Genomic DNA, 22,231 nt, shown 5'->3' on the forward strand with positions numbered 1-22,231 from the left:
GAGAACTGTAAATAAAATTTCTCTATTTATATATGGCAAAAGTATTTCACTATGAACATTCAATTTTCAAAAAGTATTAGATTGACAAAGAAAAAAGAAATATTAGTTTTATAAACTTGCTTACGGACGTAATGACGTGTTTTTAATTTTTTATGCTTTTCAAAGTCATACAAGAATACGTGTTTTTATGCGTAATTAGATTACGTTTGGATAATGAGTTAAAATTAGATGAGTTAAAATGATTTATAAATAATAATAAGATATTTAAGTTGAGATGAAATTAGTTAGAAATGATTTGGCTTAAAATATTTTATAAAATTTTAGAAAAAAAAAAAAATTGAATAAAAATATTATAAAATTAAGATATTATTAGAATATTATTTTTATTATAAAATTTGAGAAAGTTGAATTATTTTATGTTTTAGTTAAAAGTTTACGAAAATTATAATGATTAAGTAATAATTAGATAAAAAATTGAATATTTAAAATTAAAAAACATTTATATTTAGAGTATTTGAATATTGAAATGAAATAAGATAAAATGAGATTAAATAAAATTAGATAAAATAAAATCAATGTTCACTCTAATTATCCAAATCAAACCTTATAAGCAGCAGAACTTTAAAATAATCAAAGGTGCATAAATTATTATTATTATTCCAGAGAGCCTCTAGCTTTACCATGCTTTTAACACTTCAAGTATTATAGAATGAATAAATCTACAGTCCCGCCTCAATGTTATTGTTCCAATTGACTGCTAATTAATTAATTTTTTTAAAAAAAAAATTATTTAATAATTAATGAAGTGAGTTTTAGTGTATTTGTGTATTTTTTATTTTTTATTTAAATTAAATATATTAAAAAATATAAAAATAAAGAACATAAAAATAAAAATCATCCCAATTTTCGCACTTATTCTTTACATTAGAAATGGGAGACATGGCTGATCAATTGTTACATCAAAAAGTAACCATATGTGTACAATCCTTTTTATCACCATTATTTACAAGAGCAATGCTAAATATAGTCTCTAAACGAGGATTACAATATAGATTTATGTAATTTTATCCTTAAAATTTTTTTATAATTATAAAAATATTCTTCATAAAATAATATTTTTTCTCATTTAATAAAAGACTTGTACATGCAGTTACACTTAAGGGCTACAAATAAAATTTTTCTATCATATAAGCATGTTTTAAAATGAATATATTTATGTGAAAAGTAATGTTAATTTTATAAATTATTTTACACAAATGAGAGTATCCATCATTTTCCGACCTTCAAATCCTTTGCGTGGGCAGTAGATGATTTACGTGTAAAAACAAGGTTCAAAGGATAAGCAGAGTCCCAACTCTGAAATTCATAAATATTGTGCGACTTTACTATTGTCGATTATCGACAACTTGCAAAACCATAAATCATATTGTCGTAATTATACATACTATGTTCTGGTAAAACCAGGACTCAATCTTCCTCTTAAATTCTTACATTTTGGACTTTCACCTCCAAGAATGAAATCTCAAAGATATGGCGCTACAAATATTAAAAAATATTATAAAAATAAATTTATAAATTGACGTAATTTAATATGATATATTAGATTATAAAATTATTTTTATTATAATGTAGATATAAGGTATTATATAAAGTGATTAAGTAAGCTGAGACAGTAACATATATCCATGTTCAAGCAGAGAATGATTTGCTGCCTTCATATTACCTTGAGTTGTGCTCTCCTCCAAATCCATGTATATGTCTCCCCACCTCCAATGTGTTCAACCAAGATTCATTATAGTTGCAAAAATATTAAAACACCAATATTTTAATCATCATTATATACCCAATTCAAAGGTGTGCTGAGCGTAAAAAATAAATGTAATTTTTCAGCTTCCAAATGTAATTTTTCAAAGAAGAGAAAACAGTGATGAACTCTGCATGATCATCCCGGTACGGTCTGGGATCGATTTGGAAATTGAAGTTGAAGTTTAACGCGGTAGGATGCATCCACAACAGATGAATGGCGATCGGTCTGGGTAAAAGCAGCAAGCCCACGAGCAAAAGCAAAAGACCCTGTGCCGCCCACCACAGTGAGGAGTTGCATGTCATTATGAGCAACATGCTTGGCCTCGACACTAAGGCTACCCGAATGCTCGGATGTGTCAAAGGTCAGATAAATGATGTTGAATGCCGAGTGTGCAAACCCTTCGACAGGAACTATGAAACCCTGAGCTTTACCCACAACCCGAGAAGTGTTTGTAGGTCCCTCTGTGAGCGTGCGATGAAAGACAAGCGCTTCAGCAGCTGATCTTGCCTGGGGAAGTGTGCTAAAGCCTGCTATCTGCGGTTGTTGGATGTATAAGGACAGGGCCAGCCAAGGCGGCCGTGTGTGGTGGTGGTTCTTTGATGGCTTTCTATGGGGACCAGGCGAGAGCAGAGCCAAGAGAACGACTACCAATATAGCCAAAGACACTGCAGTGCAGAATACAACTCTAGGTAGCATCTTGCACCGAGCGGCATGGAAAATGTTGGCTAGAATCTTTGAGTTGGATTTGTTTCTTATACAGTTCGTTACATCAATGGATGAAGTGAAACTACTACTCTTTATTGTGTGTTTGGTAACCCAATCCTCCACTTTTTCATTATTAAAATCTACAAATGAGTGGAGTTAGTGGCAGATTTTAGCTGAGAGGCTTATGTCACTTATGTTCTGCTCCTGATCCGGGGAAGGGTAGGAGTGTTTGGCATTCTATTTGCACCAACTTTATGTATCACATCAAGCTACGCCAGGTTGAGTTGAGATCGGACCAAATGGTTAGTTTTGGATATTACCAACCCGGAACCTAAAACCAAATATAATTATACTTTAGGCGAATTGGCAAAAAATCTTGATTCAATCCAAAGGAGGACGAAACATAACTTCCCTGTAAAAGATTGATAACAATACTTAAAGTAGCGGAATGATAGAGTGAATAACAACTTCATTAAAATGACATCCATACACCCAAGATTGAGATTCTGCAATCTGCAATCTATTACCAAGCTCAACAAAATTGCATGAACAAGAAGCACATCTAAGTATAGTGCAGTGAAAAGTATTTAGCTGGATCAGGTGACATGGTATTCTTTCACTCCTCCTCAGACTTTGCATAGCATTGACCGAAGAAAATAATGCTTAGCACAATCATGTGTGAAGCTGTCTGTGGTCTCAATATCTATGTCACTCTACCAAGCTCAGGTCAATGCTCTCCAGCTGACCCTCCTCCCCATCTCTTCACACGGCTCTCTGCTTCTTCAGCCTGCAAATTTGTATTGATAGGGTGACAATTATTCGTTTCGGTTCGGTTACAAACAATGAATAATTTTAGGATTCTAAAGTTATAGAGAATGCAGAAGAGTATATATAGATATTAACTTACTTCTTTTGTCCAGTTAGTTATTGAAGTGATCACTACCAAGATTATGGTTTGCAGAACAATACCCCCAATCATCCCTGACCAAATACCCTGCAATTGGAAGAAGTGGAAATAAGGCAAGGGGAAAAAGGTTCAAGAACAAGTGAGATTAACTTGCTTTAAAACTCGGTAAATCATTTCTCAAATGGGTGTAGTACTTGTCTTGCTGCATTGTAAAATCTCAGCCTTTGAAACACAGATTCAGAGAAAAAAAGTTGAATAAAGAAAAGCCAAATGGTTCTAGTAACTCACCTCCGCTCCAAAACCAAATGTGAATCCCAGGACTATGCCAGCAGGCAATCCAACAATGTAGTAGCATCCGATGTTGATGTAAGCTACAATGGCTTGCCATCCGGCTCCAACAGCAACACCTTAACCACCACCACCAGTAGGGAAAATAAATTAGTTACTGCAGAAACTTTATTTTCGAATCCATGACACGAGGTTGGGTAAATGATATGTGACCCTGGTTGTTTGCCTGCAAGATGTGTTTCCTTCTACTTACCTGATAAGACTGGTTGAAGGCTGTTTAGAAGTACTGTGATTCCGAGCAAGATAGCAAGGTGGGTAGTTTCCTCACCAACAGCTTCACTGGTGGTGAAAAGGTAAGGGAAGTAGTCCCTTGTTGCATATACTACAGCCATGCAAATAACCCCTATGGAAACAGATGTGACAGAAACCACCAGCACTGAAAATTTTGCGGCCCGAGCATTGCCAGCTCCGAGTTCATTTGATACCCTCACACTGTTGGAAAATCAATAGTAAGTTCATACACTTTTCTTTGTGTGTTACTCGAAAAGGAAATAGGAAAGGAAAAAATGGAATCATACAACTGGATTTCGAATGGTCTTGTTAAGATTCCAAATTTTACACCATCTTGTAAAGAGAAAAATTGGGATATAAATGATTCTCCATGTTGAAAATCTTCTTGATTGACTAGTAAATGATTTTATCTAAAAAATTAAGACCAAAGCATGCAGGGAACACATCACCTTATCGCAGCATTGAACCCAAGTGCAATCATGGCATCCCATCCGTTTATGTTCATGCTGCAAAATAATGAAAATGAGGTTTAGGAAACCAAGTTTTCATCATGCATGAAGTTTTGAGCATGTAAACGCAATAGGGAGGGGTGATGAAGAAGTACCATACCAAATAGAGATGGCGTCAACTGGTACCAGAGGGTTCGCCAAACGGCCTGTTATCACCACCAGTATCATCAAGTACCAAAACTCCAAGCTGCATTCAATTTACAGTCCAGGTTCAACATCTCCTAACATATATGTATAAATTGGCTCATCAGGCAAAAAAGGTTTGAGAGAAACATACCACAACATTACAGCAGAAGCCAAGGAAAGCTTCACAAAGCCCCACAAGTCTGCAAATGCTAGCCATGAGAATCCAGCCCAAGCACCATCGGACTTGGTGACGAAAATGTAGATCAATTGAGCAATAACAATAATCCACCATGATGTGTTAAGAGTGATTGCTGCTCCAGTTAAGCCCCACCCAAGCTTCAATATCAGCAACCAACTAAAAAATGTATGTATCACCAATACCACTGCAGATATCCATGCCATGACTAAGACTTTCCTCTGTGCTTGTAGAAACTTTTGGATTGGGAAATTCATCGCATAAGCGAACAATTGTGGAAGCATCCACAAAGCAAATTTGCCTGCAGCAGAAACCCCAATTCACATGATCATTCATTCTTGTTGTTTTTAAAGTCTGCAAAACCCATTTACCTACAAATAAAAATTCACTAATTTCTGGCATTGGTCAAATATTATCAAGCAAAATGCATGAAATGTTTAGAACATTTCTCTGTTATTGAAAAATTAAGGAGTAGAGATAAATCATTGCTCGTTAAAGCAAGTATATTAACATCATGTCCATGACTCCATACTCCATTAATGACAGCAATTCTAGTTTTCTGCCATTAATGCAAGCAGTTCAAATGATTCAGAGAAGAGCTAAAGAACCGAACAATACTAACCAGCAGCCTCAGATATCTCAGTGGTCTCCCCAATGACTTCAAGGATGGGAGGAGACCAAACGTAGATGGGAACCAAAACGCAAGCTGTTGTCAGCAAAATGACCCACGATCTCTGCATGTAAATCCCCAACATCCTTATATGCCCAGCACCGTATGCTTGTCCACACAGCGTCTCCAATGCACTTCCCATTCCCAACTGATTTCAACCATAAAATTTCATCATCATCAGATTTTCATATGTCATTTTCCAAGCTTTGTGTATTGAGAAATAGATTTATAATTTTCTAATTTAATTCTTTGTCCATGGTTTAATTCATAGAAAAATAACAAATGCTTAATATTTACATAGGATCTGCGTTATAAGGAAAAAGTCTACAAAGACAATGTTAAACATATTGTAAGGTAAGTTTATTAAATGAGGTAAATTTGAAAAAGGCGTGCAAGCACTTAAAAAAAATGATATCCAACATAAAAGATAAAATCTTCAAATAAGTTTTGTTATATACAGTTATTTTTATATATTTTTTGTATATTTAACTGATATAATTGATCAAAATAATTAGTTAATTAAAAAAAATTATACAACTAATCATATTAATAGAATGTTTAAAGAGTACATAAAAATAACTACATATAAAATTCTTATATTTTTTAACTGCTTGCATGGAAATTATAGACATTGAGTTTATACAAATAATTTTTTTAATTAAAAATAATACTAAATACAAGTCTACAAAAAGTGAGCAGTGCTTTCCTTTTTCAACATCTCTGAAGTGGGCAACCGTGATATCTATCAGGTTATGTGACACTGTGGCTACTGAACAACCTTTATGAAACAAACACCTATGAGAGTTTTGTTACACTTTTAAACGCTTTGACTTTTTGTTTTTTAACTGGCTTTAAGACACAGATTTTACAAGGCTTTTGTGCTTTAGTTGGTTTTAGGCATTCTGTAAAGATGAACTAATACTCTTTCCTGCACATAATCTTGTAGTTGGACTCCAACAGTAAATGCTAATGTGCAAAAAAAAATACACACAAAAATGGAATGTGGGCATCTTTTTTCTTTTATACCAATATTTTGGAGCATGGATGTTTAAGAAGTCATACCCTTTTCTCTTAAAAAGCTATAAAGTTTAAGTTTTTAGAACTATTTTTACAAACCAACTTCTGCAATGCTAAGAAATGCATATTCAACCATGCAACAACCATGCAACAACCATGCAAACAAACTCAAACAAGAAAAACAGAGTTTTGATGGAGAAAGTTTCAAACATGAGTAAAAACAGTAGCGTACCATGACACCGAAGGCCAGCCCGGCGATGACAGAGTTTTCGACAGACACGGCGGCGAGCTCGATTTCTCCGACGAGACCGGCGAATGTCTGAGTGAGAGCACCGAGTGAGTACTGACAAAGGGAGGTGAAGATGGCCGGACCGGCGAGCTTCCATAGCTTCTTTGACTCGCTCCCGAACGCCTTAATACGGCTTTCTTTCTTATCCTCCTCATAGTTGCTATGATTATTTGTCAGAAGTGGAGTGTCTGCGGCGCCCATGGTTACTCTGCTTCTGTTCAAACACAACCACTTCTTCTTCACCACCAACACTGCTGCCTAAACGGTTGATGCTGCTGATCAGTCTATCTCCATCTTATATTTGTACAGATTTTTTAAGTGAGGATGAAAATTAGGAGAGGTTTGAAATTAGCTAAGGGTGATCTGTACTTCCACATCAAACTGGAATTTCGAAGCAGCTTTGGTTAGGTTTGGATCAACTGCCATATGTGGTCGTGTTTGAAAGGTTGTTGCATGGTATCTGTTTTGGCTCCGCAAAAGAAATTGTGACGGTTCACTCGTCTGTGAACCTTCAATGGGTAAAAATAAAAAAGCCAGTGTGTCAGGTGGAATTGTAGATCCCGCCTTCCCATCTCTACCTAAACAAAATTGGAGACCACCAGAAGTGTTAGCTAGGAGCCTAGGAATAGGGAATCACTAATTTATTTATTTTTATTAGAAATGTTAATTATAGTCACAAGTGTGTTATACAATCATTTTAAAAAAAATAAATAAATATAAAATTCATATGAAAAAAATTAATTTTTTAATAATAGACTCCGCTCTTTTTCAAAATGACTGCATGACTCTTCGCACTCCACGACTATATATAGTATTACTCTATTTTTATAATTGTAATAAATTACACAATAATTAGGATAACTCTTTAATTAATGATGCATTAACATTAATGCATGATCAAAAACAAGTTGATTTGGGCACGTGCCATAACATTCAAGGTCAATGTGATAAATATAGTCACTTCCAAGATATATAATATATGTTTGAATTTGAAAATGACAAATGCTAATATGATAAAATTGATATTATTGAATTTAAGAGCACTTTTTCATCTCTCTCTCTTTGTTTTTTAAAGAAATCATCAAATGGATTTGGGAATTAAAAGATATTAATCAATTGAGAGGGGAAGTTGATAAGGACAATATTGGACACAATGAATCCAAAGATATTGGACACATGGATTTGGGAATCTAAAAGATATTAATCAATTGTGTTTGGTAAGTAAAATATACTACTTCACTATTATTCATTACTATTTACAAACTACTAATCATTTTCTCACTATTATTCAATACTTTTTCATTATTATTTACATATCATTTAATATCACCCAGCATCTAAACGTAGCTTAAATCAGAGATTAAAATATCACCCATAGAGTATAGTTTGGATAGTTTTAACTATCAAAACTGATACATTACACCAAGTTATAAAAATTTGGCACTTGACATCCTATATTGAGATTTGAATGAAAAAAATTATGCCACGTCACTTATTTTTGTATTCGGCTTAAACCCAACACATTCAATGAAAAATCACTAGATGTGTCTTGTTAAAATGTTAGCTGATAAAATATATCAATATATTCATCTCAATTGATTTCATCTTTTCTGTACTAAATACGACATGATATCACGTAATCTCTTTTTAAGCCAAACTCTTTATTTTTCTTTCATTCTTAAGATACTATGGATAAAGTATAAAACTAACTAACTATATATATATATATATAGTTAGAAAGTGCAACTTTTGATGACCATTGAAACCCAACTTTTGAGGGGAATGGCTGTTCTCAACTGAATGTCGTAAACGCCCACAATGTTATACCTATCTATCCGACCCCAAAGCCATGCATCTAGATCCTGAATAAACGTACATGGACCCAAATCTCACTTAGCACCTTTTTTTTTTTTTTTTAATTTTTTTAGAGAATATAATCTATAAAAAATTTCATAAAAATATATTCACAATTTTGACTTTATTTAATGTAATATGTTATATTATAAAATTACTTCATTTACAAAAAATAATTTCATAAATATATATTTACAAACTGATATAGGAAGGTAATACGTCACATTATTACAAATGAGGTAATATGCAGCACTTCCCTTTCTTTTTAACACAATGATTATTTGTACTCAGAAAATTTGCTGATTTGAATAAAATCCGCAAGTACAAAGAATTGGACCACAACTTGGATGGCTACTTTCCACACACACAAATATATATATTTACATATGCTATCTAACATTCTCTGCTTTTATTATTTTCTTTTTGATTTCTTGGAAGAAAGTTGGATGAAAGTTACCTTCATTCAGGACAGTAATTGCACAAACATAAATATATAATCATCTTGAACCTAAAATCTGTCGGAAACCACCTTTCTGCCTTTCTGGTCAAATCGCATATATATATAAATATATATCAATTTTGAACTTATTTTAAGAGTAATATCAGATACAGTTTTGAGTTGTGCAAGCGCTATGCATTCATTTAAAAAAAAAGAACTCTAACCATTAAAAATTTTATTTTTTCACGGGGATCCATATTTACTTATTTATTCAAAAAGAATGTGTAGCGCTTCTTTATAACTGTAAATATCATTTATTTTATTTTAAACTAAGTTACAAAGCAAACCCTTCATAAAATAAATGCTATGAATTCATAATATATTTCTTCTACACACGCTGTCTTATTTTATTGTGCAATGACACATTTTCAGTTTGTTTTTTGGGCATACATTGTGTCAGATATAGGTAAAATATTCTACTTTTCCTTCTTTTCTTTTCTTTTTATAAAAAATGTGCTTCTATGTTGGCCACAGTCTCAATATATTATGTCCACCACCTAATTGTTTTGAGCCATTCAGAAAAAGTAAAGAGAAAATCAACAAATAGTCAACCTTATCTTAAAGAATTTTGATGATGCTTGTCAACAAACTTCCCTCAGTGCCAAAGCTTCATGGGAGTTGCGTCTTTTAAAACTTCTTTTAAGGTAATTTAAATTCGGACATGAATGCGAGAGTTTTAAATGGAAGATAAAAATTAAATAAAATATTATTTTAAGATTTAAAAAAACTAAATTATTTATTATATTTTATATAAAAATTTAAAATAATTAAAATAATAAAATGAGATGAAACGCTTTTAAATCTATACAAGGCCTTAAATGAGAAATTGATACTTAATTTACACATGATTTATTACTCATTTAATATTATCTGATATATTTATAAAGATAAATTAAATAATGTAAAATTTACTTCAGTGTCTAGCTCAAATTTACCTCAGAAATGTTTTTGCTGTACAAACATCCAGAATTGGTGGGGTCCATGGGGGCAACCAGATTTGGTGACAACAAACTTTCTTAATGTTCTTGGTACAAAAATTTTATTTATAGTCACTTTTACGTACTTTTTTTTATACATTTAATTGATATAATTAATTATATATTAAAAAAATTTATACAATCAATCACATTAATAAAATATACAAAAAATACACGAAAATAATTGTAGGTAAATATTGTTACCATGTGATTATTTTATATTTTTGGTTATTTTCTGTAAAAGGTTATTGAGAAGATTAGGAGGGTGAAAAATTAGGAGGGTGAAAATCTAAGTTCTAAGTTTTAAGTTTTAAGCCATGATTTGACAGCAAATGCTCTCTTTAATCATTCAACGGTGGTTTGGATACTCAGATCATCCCAACTCATCATTATTCAGTGATTGATGTAAATGCAACACTATGTTCTCGTTTTATGCTGAATGTTGATGAAAGAAGGCCACCCATGGTCACTAGTACCCAACTTCTTAAATGTCTTTTAAAAAAATGTCATACATATCAGAATAATTTATGCTATCTTCGCGAACAGACTATATTTTTTGTATGAACAGGCCACAGCTTGTTTGTCCGAAAATAGTTGTACTAAAGCACCTATGATGCAGAAAAGAAATGCAAAAGCTTCCTTCTTACCACAATGATTTCTGCCAATACAGATTGAAAGTCATAACAGAACACTTCCACTTTCATAGCACCACAAATGCCAGTATAAGGGTTCCACTTCCCGCACCTTCTCCAGACCGCCATGAAATCCAGATTTTTTTTTTTTTTTTCTCTTTTCCTTTTTCAAATAAACATACTTTCCGTTGCCAAACTCACTGATGAGTTATGGGTCCAAATAAATGACTTCTGCTATCGTGGAGGCTCGCCTGAATCGCAGCAATTCTTTAACCAACTCCCAGCTTCCATCAATGGAGGCAGGCTTAACGGTCATTCTTTCGAGCACAGGGGAAGTCAATAGCACTAAGTTGATGAAATTCAATTCACGTTGTGTACCAGAGATGCCAAATATCTTCACTAGTTGCAGTTGGTTGAATGTAAAACTCGAATGGTCATCTTCCTGAAAGTTGATGAATTTTGCCACAGCAGCCAGCTCCTCTGGGCGAGCCTATTTAAGTTACATGGAATAAAAAAGAAAATTAAAATCTTGGAAAATTCCCAAAACTATCTCCAAAATGAAGGATTTACTATTTGGTCTATAATTTAGTAGAACAAACACAAGGATCGATAGAAACAGCAAGGCGAGGTGTTTGACAGCATGCACATGCTGTTATGTTGATTTCGACAAAGCTAATGTAAATAATCAATAAAAGAAACTCACCAAAATTTCTAGTTCTTGTAGATTAGGTGAACTTCTTAACAGGCACAGAGCTGTTAAAACCTCCTCTGCATCGTTGAAGTTTATGCGCAAGGAAAGAAAGTTAAGATTGACACATGGGATAGGCAACCTTCCCGGCAAAGTTCCAACAGCCAAATACTGGAGAAAAAAGAAGATAGAGAACATATAAAAATCAACCTCAAAAATGTGCAGTAAAGTAGCATTTGGACCTTCCCATGACAAGTGAATCTGTTCCTTGGGATTTAAGCAGACAAGTTGATGGTGGGAATGCCAAAAAATAAGTAAAATGACCAAATAATCACATAAACGAGTTCAATAACTGAAATCTGGAAAAATCCCTTCAGTGTAGAAGGAGGAAACTTCATTTCAAATCATTGGCAATTTGTAAAGCCCAATGAACTCAAGCACTTTCATGTGGCACGTCACATGTGAGGGCCCTTTATTTATCTTACACTATCATAATCATTACCTTCAAAAAGTAACTCTGAACCTCCAGCCTTCGGATAAGGGGTAGATGAACAAAAAATTTAAGCAAATTGCTAGAATTGGAATAAACTTGCTTTTGGTCATCGCCGACATTTACATATAATCCAATGGCAACAACAGCTAAATGGGAGGTATTTTCAAAACTAATATCCTCAAAAACACCTCCAATATCAAAATATTGGAGATTTGGTGCATTAATGTTGAGATGGGCAAAACCATCGAAGTTCATCAATGTCAATCTTTCAAGCAGAGGGCAGCTAGAAATCAGCCTTTCAAAGACATCTTGGGCCAAGGTCACATGCTGTAGATCAAGGCTCTTCAAGCTCCCAAAGCCTTTAAATGTCAACGGAGGTTTTAGGAAACAATTAAATAACTCTAAGTGAACCAGATTCTGGCATAAAAATAAAGAAGAAGGCATCTTGTAGCGCTGCCCTTTCCAAATTTCAAGAACAAACTCTTTGATAGAGCACCTAGATAGATGAAGAATCCACCGATCAATGTCGGTAATTCCCAGAAGATCTCGATGCGATAGCTTGAATTTGTATATTGGTCCATTATGAAGTAAGAGAACATGATCAACAATGCTCACAAGTTTATTTTTGACAATAGTTTGATCTTGAGAAGAAACTGGGAAACACTGATTATCAAACACGAGATGTGGAAGTGTAGCCCATTTGAACCTCCACTTGCTTGACAAAATACTTGTCTTTACTGCCTCCTTAATTGACAACTGTGACAAAATTTGATCTATAACATGCCCTGGTAAGTTGCTGATCTTATCTAGGTCCATCTCCATTTAGCACTGGCACATTGATGCTTCTCTTTGTTTCTGAAATATTTGAGGAAAAAGGATTCCAGAAATTAGATACAAAGACTAGGGGTACCTGGTCATTTAGATAGTAACATTTCAGAGAGAGAGAGAGAGAGAGAGAGAGCCTTTACAATGATTAGGGAAGCAAGTCATTTGAAGTGAAATATGGTTACCACAATTTCTTTAACCAAATTAAATAATTTCAACTAAACAAATTAAGTTCCATCACAAAGCCCAGGAAATAATATAATACAAAAACCTGTAACCTATCACATTACATTTTCTTCATTAAAAATAGAGCACTCTTTCTGAAGCGACTCTTGAACATGACTGTCATAGTCCAGACAGAGTTCTAATTCAACAAGAGTTTGATCCAGGTATCGTGGTGTGGCTTGGGGAACTTGTTGAAGAAAACGAGCATATCCAGGATGGTGTAATTAGAACAAAACAGTCCATGCCAGTGCTGGTATTAAAGTTTTTTGTTGCTGCTCTTTATTGGTTAAAGCAAAAGCCATATCTTAGGAGGAGAAAGAATTTGAACTGCAAATAATAGTGTTGGTAATGGAAAGTGTAAACTGGCAGTTGAGACCCAAAGGAACACCACTAGGTTTTCCATAACTAGATAAGAAAAAACTGTACAGTCAAAGTCTTTAATATACTTGTAAAAAAATCAAAAGATTAAAACCCTGAGTGCCCAAAGAAAACATTTGAAATCCTGGAGTCAAAAGCTGCAATACCACAAGCTAGCGGCACCATATCTAATTGGAAGAACATAAATGGTATAAGTCGGGTAGAATGGTCTAAAAAGACAATGATTGCTCATGAAGTCATCAAAGCACTTGAAAGGTTTATCTACTCTTTTAAAGAACTAACCAATGATACAATTGGAGTCTCATTGGAACATTATAAAGAGAAAGAACTTCTCCTCCCAAACAATGTGGGATCCCATACACCATCTACCCCTATCCTTATCATATGGGGTATCACACATATTGTTTTCAATACAATCACCATCTGTTGCAAAGAAAGATAAACATCGGTTTCAATCAAAGGATGAAAGCATGAATTGCCTTTCCACACGAAATGAGTGAACCTCCTACCACCAATTCATTGCTTTCGGAGAATGAAATTGTTGATAAGCCATTCAAGATGACATGAGGGAATGCACAACAATGTTTTAAGGATCTTCACAACATTTTAATTGAAGGCAACAGGAAACCGGATCTGCTGAATCTTTCTACGTCTTCTAGTGATTAAAACCCATAACTTGGGGTGGATGGCTTAGTATGCAAGCAAACCACACTATTCTCTCACAGTACAAAAACTGAAGTTTTCGATCATCCAGCTTCGAAAGATAATTCAAGCTCTAATCGTTACTTCTAAGGCTATGCACCAGCATTGGAATTAGCTTATCTCATGAACTTGAGATAAAACCCAATTTCCAACAACCATTATCTGTTTCAAAATCTCCAAGAAGAAAAAGTAAACCCACGATTTTCTTACAATCCGAAGCTGAATTCTTGTGTTCATCTTGAGTTAGAGAAACCCAGTGTGAAAAAAAAAAAAAAAAAAAAAAATCCCGAAATATTCTAATTAGTGAACTCTAGGGAACTGGAATAGAAGAAAAGATCAACTTTTTTCTCGTACCTGTAAAAGCGAGGAAATGGGTTCCAGTTCAATCTTCGAACTCAAAGAAGTGAAATCGACAAAGAGAAACAGAAGACTCAAATTGACCAGACCTACTACATTCCTTCGCGGCTACGAATGCACCATGGAAGAATAGACAGACAGAACGGGAATCTTATTTTTGTTAATTTTCCCTTTTAGCTTTTTGTTAATTTTTTTTAATAAAAAAAATATCATTTAAATAAATTTATAAATTAATATAATTTTATATAATATATTAGATCTAATTTATAATAAAAATAATTTTATAATCTAACATATCACATTAAACTATATTAATTTATATATTTATTTTAAAGAAATTTCTTTATAGTTAAAATATTTATCTTTTAAATATAATTTTAGTTAAATATTAAAATTTTTACATTATTTTTTTCTATTTTATTAATTTATTATATTAGTCCTAAATTGTTATTACATCAACTTACCAAAGAATAAATTTGTCATATAACCATTCCGTCACAACATTAACTTATATAAATTTTATGATATGTAAATCTCATACATCCTTTTTAGATATATTGAATAAATATAAAATCTATATAAAAATGATCTCTTAATCATATAATCTATCTTTTTAAATTATCTCTTAATAATATAATCTATCTTTTTAGACTTACCTACCTTAAATATACTTTACTCTTCCTTATTTTATTTTATGGCTTAGGGACGTTTGTGTTTAATAAAACCCACACGTGTAAAATATCTATTGGCCAAGACATTAAGGAAATATCAAATGACAACGTTTGCCGTTAGATAAGCCGATTCATTTGTGAAACCTAATGTGTAAATTGATAAAGGTCAATACTTAAGCAGTTCTTCTATTTGTAACCGCCGTTGTGTAACCGGCGTGGAACCGTCTGACGTGGCACTGCCACGTCATTTAAAAAAAAAAAAAGAGGCCGATTGAAATATGCGGGAAAATGGGAGGGAAAGTGCAGACCCAGAACCACAAAGTTCTGAAACTCCTTCTCTCTCCGACCGAGCTCTCTCTTCGACCGAGCTCGGAGCTGACCGAGCTGAAACTCTCTCTCTTCGACCGAGCTGAAACTCTCTCTCTTCGACCGAGCTCTGAAACCGTGTCTCTCTCCGATTCCGTCTGTGTATGCGGTGCATTTAGGCGTTCGGAAACTCCCTGGATCTCCGACCGAGCTCTGAAACTCTCTATCTCCGACCGAGCTGAGCTGAAACTCTCTCTCTCCGACCGAGCTCTGAAACTCTCTCTCTCGTTGTTATTTACCTCCATATCTCGTTCTTACAAAATCTTTTTAGTCTCAAGATTCTGTCTGGGATAAGTAAATATAGTTCCTTTTTGGATTCAAGTACATAGTTTCTGGGGATCTTATAAACATTCACCCTTCAGAACTCAAATTCCAATGTAAGTGTTTGTTTTTTCTTTTGCTCAATTTCTTTTATATCAGTCTACTTTTTTTGTCCCATTGAAAATATAGTAACCTGAATTTATAGTTTTGAAAATAGAATAAAAGACTTGTTTTTAAAATATTTCTAGTAACCTGAATTGAGGTAAAATAGTAGTTATTGTTTTCTTTCCGTATCCGTAGGCATTATGCTATTTATGTTTACTGCTTTGTCCAGTTGTTTGTGATGTCAGTTTTACTCTTTGAGACTTATGTAATGTGTTTGTTTAAATTGTTTCTGATTTTGGGTCTTCTGATGAGTATGCTATCGATATCTTTTATGTTGTGAGTTATACAGTTGGTGATAAGTAATAAAATGAAAATGCACATGGATCTTAATTGAAAATCACGACCCCACGGTATCACTCATTTCTTCAATGCTTTTATGATCATCCAACCGAATATTTTCGATCCTTAGGAAAGAAATATAGGCAATTTAGTATTCTGACAGTTTGTTCCCATTTATGGGGTTTAATTAAACTTATACCTAGGTTGGGATTGAATCCCAAGTATCGAGCATGTCTTTTATTTTTTTGTGGTAAATAACCAAATTCTATACCCCTAGAAGTTGGTGCTAATGGATTGGTGATTGGTGGTCCAAAATGTCTGACATACTAGTTTGTAGATTTTAATGTGGTTGGATGTTATGTTATACAATCCATTGCTATTGAGAAGCTGCATTATCTTCCCCTCAGCATGGAAAAAGGAAAAGAACATCCTAGCACGCTAAGACCCTCTAGCTCAAATCCCGAATCCGCGGTATGTAATTTCATTTAATATATCAATCCATGGTAGAGTAGATATTAGTTGACTTTTATTTTCAAAATACATCAACTATTTGAAAGTATTTCATTTTAGGACATACCATCAACTTCTCCAAACATACCAATTCACGGTTACTATGGACTAATGTCTGCGTGGTCACCGGCCTTTCTCGATGCCAACCAATATCCAAGCAACCTACAGGTGGTGGTGTCATGTTTTCTGTTATATTTTACTAAGTTGGTTTGTGTCAAGAGTTTAATTGTGTTTGTTTTTCCTTTTTGCCAGAATGCTAGTTATCCAATTCAACATGGCATGGAAGGGCAGTTGTCGGACATCAATACAAGCTCCGCTACAAGCAGATTTCAGGGTACAGAGGATAATAGATATGTAGTTGGGGAGGAGACTGATTCGCCATGTACATCTTCTAGAGTCGAAGAAGTTAATTTTGATATTCCAGATGAACAAGAAACCGAGTCTGGCAGTGCAGGAACATCTAAGAAGACACAAATGGATGACATTGATGGGAGCAGTTTTGAGGTAGAGCTATTTCAGAAGTCACGTAAAAGTGGGAGAAGGGAAGTTGATGACTTTTTTAATATGTATCTATTTATAGATTTTATGGGTATGTATAGGACTTTGGATGGATGTATACTGCAATTTATTATGGCATAGAATTTTCAGATTTTGGTGGTTATGTTGATAAATTGTAAAGAAAGTGTAAAGATTCCAGATTTATGCGTGTCATGGTATTTTGGGCAGATTTAATGCTATTGGAATGATATTTAATTGGTCTTGTAATGACATTAGAAGTTTAATGAGGAAGATGGTTTCCATATTCAAGCTTGTATGGAATGATGTCTGGGCGCTGCCCAGCTGTGTTCAAATAAGAGTTATTGTTGTGTAAACATAAATCGTAGTCCAATTGATGAACTACGTTCAATTGGAGGTAATTCGACTACTTTAATCCTGGGTCTGTGCGCTGGCAATAAGTTGCATGCAGGTCGAGAGCATGATTGGTTTAATGGCAGAAGAGAACAACATGGATACGGGAAGAGTTTTGAATTTGGGTAAGTTTGTTTTTGTTGCACTTATAGCATCATTTGGCAGGTGGATTCACAGGACAGGCTAGAGAACAAACTTGCATGAAAAATACATGTTCTACTAGTCCTGTTATAAAATCTAGAGAAGTTCTTATGTGCCCAGCTACCAATTAGAGAATATTTACAGAGCTGAGAAGGGATCTTAACATTACAAGACCAATTACAAACATGAGTTCCAACTTCACCAAACAACTTCAATGTGTAATTACAATGTGGGTTACTCTAATCCCAATTCCAAGTCTAGAGTACAAAAGCCTACAAACATTCTGACTTCCAAAATATTGCATAAGCCAACAACGGGTAATCCCATTCACTCAAAATACTTAAAGTTAACAGGAAGGCTCAAAACAGAAGCCAACATCCAAAAAGAAAACAGAGTACTAATGCAGCAGCCCAATACATCCCCAAGAACCGTGACACTAAACACTTCCTTTGAGAACGTTGTGCATGACGCACCAACTCCGTCTCGAGCTGATCCACTATCTTGCGAAGGTCAATTTCCCTCTTTTCTAGCAGCTCGACTATCTTCTCGAGATCTCTCTCCTTCCGTAGCAGCTCATCAATTCTTTCTCGGATTTGGAGCTCAATTACTTGATTACTATCTGCCCATTTGAAATACTTGCAGAATGGTAATCCCTGAGCATACAAGGCCAAGAATATTAATGAATGCAGATAAGAAAACCTTAATGTACGTACAAGAATGAGCTATCCATTACCTCTGTGTTATAGTTTGGACACCCTAAGAAGGCTCGTCCAGGATTTTTTGCCGTAGTTGAGTACTTCAATGTGGGTTTGACCTCACAGAAGCACAGAGCTTGACTTGAGGTATGTTTAGCAAAAGAGGAAGACATTGATGTTGATGATGATGATGATGACATTTCTACCATGAACCAAAATAACATCAGCTCAAATAGAAGAGAGGCAGTACCAAGAAATTCAGTCCATAATATCCAATGTGTGAAGAAAATCATATCAATTCCAACAATTCAGTAACAGCTAAATGTAGCAGTCCCAACAAAGTAAACGAGAATTATGTTTCACATATAGGAAGATCACAACATCACAAGTGGCATACCATTAAAGCTTTACTTATAAACCAAAAAAGAGAAGAATTAATATTGAAATGGTAAAGAATATGGTAAATAATATACTTGGGGAAGATGACAGCAAGGTGTGCAAATGAGAATATGTTCCTTGCACTAATATGTATAAACCTGCAATGATTATTAGAACAATTAAGTACCCAATTATCCAATCAACTTTGAAAAACATGAGTTCCACTTAACGTAATTAGTCAATAATCATAATAATTGATCTGTGTGCGACACATCTAAATACTTTACAAAGAAATAACGCCTTGACGTATAACTTTTTTACCAACATTAGAAGGAGTTAGTTGATATTCCCCTTGCTCCAAGGTCCAATTGCACCAATGGTAGTCATCCTCAATCCAATTGCACCAATGTACATTAAAGAAACAAACGAGTGTAAAACAATCAGCCAATACACATACCTCAGACTTTACGGCTCATCAAATAGAAATTCAGAAAACAAAAAACATCAGGTCAAATAGGGGGATTCAGAGTGATTTTCACCTCTGATTTGGACTGTAATTTTTCTTTATGATGATTCACAATGTACACCAGAGTATCAAAGCTCAAAAATATAGGAAGAAAAATATAAACGATATGTTAGGTTCTTAATCAGAGCTCAAACTAATATAGGAAGAAAAATATAAAGAATCATAATGGTAATCAGAGCTTCTTAATCAGATCTCAAATACATAACAGAAAAAAAAAAAAAAAAAAACAAACAATCATGGACTTAATGATATCAGATTCTAAATACATAACAAAATAAAATAAAGAATCATGGACTTAATGTTATGCTCAAAAGCATAACAATAAAAATATAAACAACCAGCTAATGATATCAAATTCTAAATACATAACAAAATAAAATAAAGAATCATGGACTTAATGTTATGCTCAAAAGCATAACAATAAAAATATAAACAACCAGCTAATGATATCAAATTCTAAATACATAACAAAATAAAATAAAGAATCATGGACTTAATCAGAGCTCAAAAGCATAACAATAAAAATATAAACAACCAGCTAATGATATCAGATTCTAAATACATAACAAAATAAAATAAAGAATCATGGACTTAATAAGTACCCAATTATTACCACTTAAAAATATAAACAACCAGCTTCTTTATCAGATTCTAAATACATAACAAAATAAAATAAACAATCATGGACTTAATCAGAGCTTAAATACATAACAAAATAAAATAAAGAATCATGGACTTAATAAGTACCCAATTATTACCAGATCCAAAATATAAACAACCAGCTTCTTTATCAGATTCTAAATACATAACAAAATAAAATAAACAATCATGGACTTAATCAGAGCTTAAATACATAACAAAATAAAATAAAGAATCATGGACTTAATAAGTACCCAATTATTACCACTTAAAAATATAAACAACCAGCTTCTTTATCAGATTCTAAATACATAACAAAATAAAATAAACAATCATGGACTTAATCAGAGCTCAAGAACTTACCAATACAAATATAAACAATCAGCTTCTTAATCAGAGCTCACATACATATCAAAAAATAAATAAACAATCAGCCTATTTATCATTGTCATAAATATATCACAAAAAAGCCCAATCAGAAATCGATACACCAAAACACATTAAAAGGGGGAAAAATAACATGATTTCAAAAAAAAATTAGACAATCAGCCTATTTATCAGAGCATAAATATATAACAAAAAAGCCCAATCAGAAATCGGTACACCAAAACACATTAAAAGGGGGAAAAATAACCTGATTTAGGGTTAGGGTTAGGGTTAGGGTTAGGGTTAGGGTTAGGTTTAAGGTTAGGGTTAGGGTTAGGGTTAGGGTTTTGGTGCTATGTGGTCTTCACATTCCAGATCTGGTGGAGGTCGCCGGGGATCTGTGTTTCGTCGATATTCAGTACGACCGGTTGCAAGTTTACCTGTTGTTGGGTCTTCGGAGAGGATGAAGACAGAGAACAGACATACCGATCAAAGAACAAACAAACCGAATGAACAATAGGTCTCGGTTTGGATGGAAGGCAGGATCTGGACGACGGTGGAAGTGGAGGGTCGCGGTGAGGAGGGTCTTCGGGAGAGGGAGAAAGTGAAATGAAAAGTGAACCAGTTGTTGGGTCTTCGGAGAGGATGAAGACAGAGAACAAACATACCGATCAAAGAACAAACAAAACGATAGAACAATAGGTCTCGGTTTGGATGGAAGGCAGGATCTGGACGACGATGGAAATGGAGGGTCGCGGTGAGGAGGGTCTTCGGGAGAGGGAGAAAGTGAAACGAAAAGGGAAACTGAAATGAATGAATTCAAATTGAGTACGGGGTTGGGCTTGGGGGTTGTTTTTCTTTCAAAATGAAAACGACGCCGTTTTCATTTATTTGCCACGTAGGACACGGGGGTTACGCGAGGGTTACGCGAGCGGTTGCAAGTAGACTTTTTCATACTTAAGAGAGAAGATTTTGAAAAAGGTGTATAATTTGAATCGTTGTATAGTTGTAAAATAAATTATAAAATAATTATCGGTTCAACCTCATAATAATAATAATAATATAATATTAATAATAATAATAATAATAATAAAGAAAATCACATAGAGACATGATTGGGGCACCAGTGCATTGGTCGAAACGCCTCTTATAGGTTTTTCGGGGCTGGGAAAGATTTCCCTCCGTCATTCCTTCGTTGTAATTCTAAATATAATTTTTTAAAATGAAAATTATCACTATTCATTTATCAGAAAAAAATAATATTTATTGTTGAATATAAGGAATGTCCTCCTATCATAACATTATAAATTAAAATAATACATTTAAAATTTTACTATTATATTATTTCCTTTTATGATTGGTCTTAGTTTTTATTATTATTGATATTCTTTATAAATAAACATTCAAAATACAATACTTTTTGTCTAAATAGAAATTCAATCTCACTTTTATAGAAAGAGAGGATCTAATCTTTATAGAAAGAGAAGATCTAATCTCTATAGAAAAACGTCCGAAAAACTAACATTTTTTTAAATTTTAATTAACAATAAAGAAACAAAAAAAGAAAAGAGTAAGGTAGATGTAAAAAATGATAGATTATAGAAGAGCTACTAGAAGAGATGACGTGTGAGGACTACATGCAGATGTAAGCAGTGCGTGAGAACCACTGCGCAATGATTTTCGTAAAATTACCACTTTTCTCTAAATAATTTTGGATTTATAAATTTATTTGTGCTGTGCATGTCTCTCGAGAGATGTATAAGTTTCGTATATTTCTTTTAAAAAATAGATAAATATAAAATCTAAATAAAAAAAATATTTTTTTATTATATTTTATGTAAAAAATTTTAAAAATAATAGCGATTAAATAAGATAAAATGAAATTATTTA

The 22,231-nt window shown here is 33.6% G+C and overlaps 4 protein-coding genes across 4 annotated transcripts; all 4 read right to left on the bottom strand.

Annotated features, from left to right (window-relative positions):
* Nucleotides 1–1,773: 1,773 nt before the first annotated feature.
* Nucleotides 1,774–2,813, bottom strand: LOC122299369 (dirigent protein 6). The gene has a single exon (XM_043109607.1). It carries the CDS (start codon nt 2,501–2,503, stop codon nt 1,943–1,945), a length of 561 nt encoding a protein of 186 aa, XP_042965541.1. The 5' UTR covers nt 2,504–2,813; the 3' UTR covers nt 1,774–1,942.
* Nucleotides 2,814–2,964: 151 nt separating this feature from the next.
* On the bottom strand, nt 2,965–7,238 carry LOC122299367 (protein DETOXIFICATION 33). The gene is made up of 9 exons (XM_043109605.1): nt 6,749–7,238; nt 5,452–5,647; nt 4,785–5,130; nt 4,608–4,694; nt 4,448–4,504; nt 3,961–4,199; nt 3,708–3,826; nt 3,420–3,506; nt 2,965–3,299 (listed from the first exon to the last, which is right to left on the bottom strand). Exons 1-9 carry the CDS (start codon nt 7,004–7,006, stop codon nt 3,240–3,242), a joined length of 1,449 nt encoding a protein of 482 aa, XP_042965539.1. The 5' UTR covers nt 7,007–7,238; the 3' UTR covers nt 2,965–3,239.
* Nucleotides 7,239–10,605: 3,367 nt separating this feature from the next.
* LOC122299368 (F-box/FBD/LRR-repeat protein At1g13570-like) lies at nt 10,606–14,589 on the bottom strand. The gene is made up of 4 exons (XM_043109606.1): nt 14,433–14,589; nt 11,958–12,803; nt 11,471–11,626; nt 10,606–11,257 (listed from the first exon to the last, which is right to left on the bottom strand). The coding sequence occupies exons 2-4, from the start codon at nt 12,768–12,770 to the stop codon at nt 10,976–10,978; spliced, it is 1,251 nt and encodes a 416-aa protein (XP_042965540.1). The 5' UTR covers nt 12,771–12,803; nt 14,433–14,589; the 3' UTR covers nt 10,606–10,975.
* Nucleotides 14,590–17,874: 3,285 nt separating this feature from the next.
* LOC122299870 lies at nt 17,875–19,529 on the bottom strand. Its single transcript, XM_043110346.1, has 3 exons — nt 18,906–19,529; nt 18,471–18,634; nt 17,875–18,390 (listed from the first exon to the last, which is right to left on the bottom strand). The coding sequence occupies exons 1-3, from the start codon at nt 19,024–19,026 to the stop codon at nt 18,097–18,099; spliced, it is 579 nt and encodes a 192-aa protein (XP_042966280.1). The 5' UTR covers nt 19,027–19,529; the 3' UTR covers nt 17,875–18,096.
* Nucleotides 19,530–22,231: the final 2,702 nt, after the last annotated feature.

This window comes from Carya illinoinensis, chromosome 16 (assembly GCF_018687715.1).
Source record: "Carya illinoinensis cultivar Pawnee chromosome 16, C.illinoinensisPawnee_v1, whole genome shotgun sequence".
In the NCBI taxonomy this organism is placed as follows: domain Eukaryota; kingdom Viridiplantae; phylum Streptophyta; class Magnoliopsida; order Fagales; family Juglandaceae; genus Carya; species Carya illinoinensis.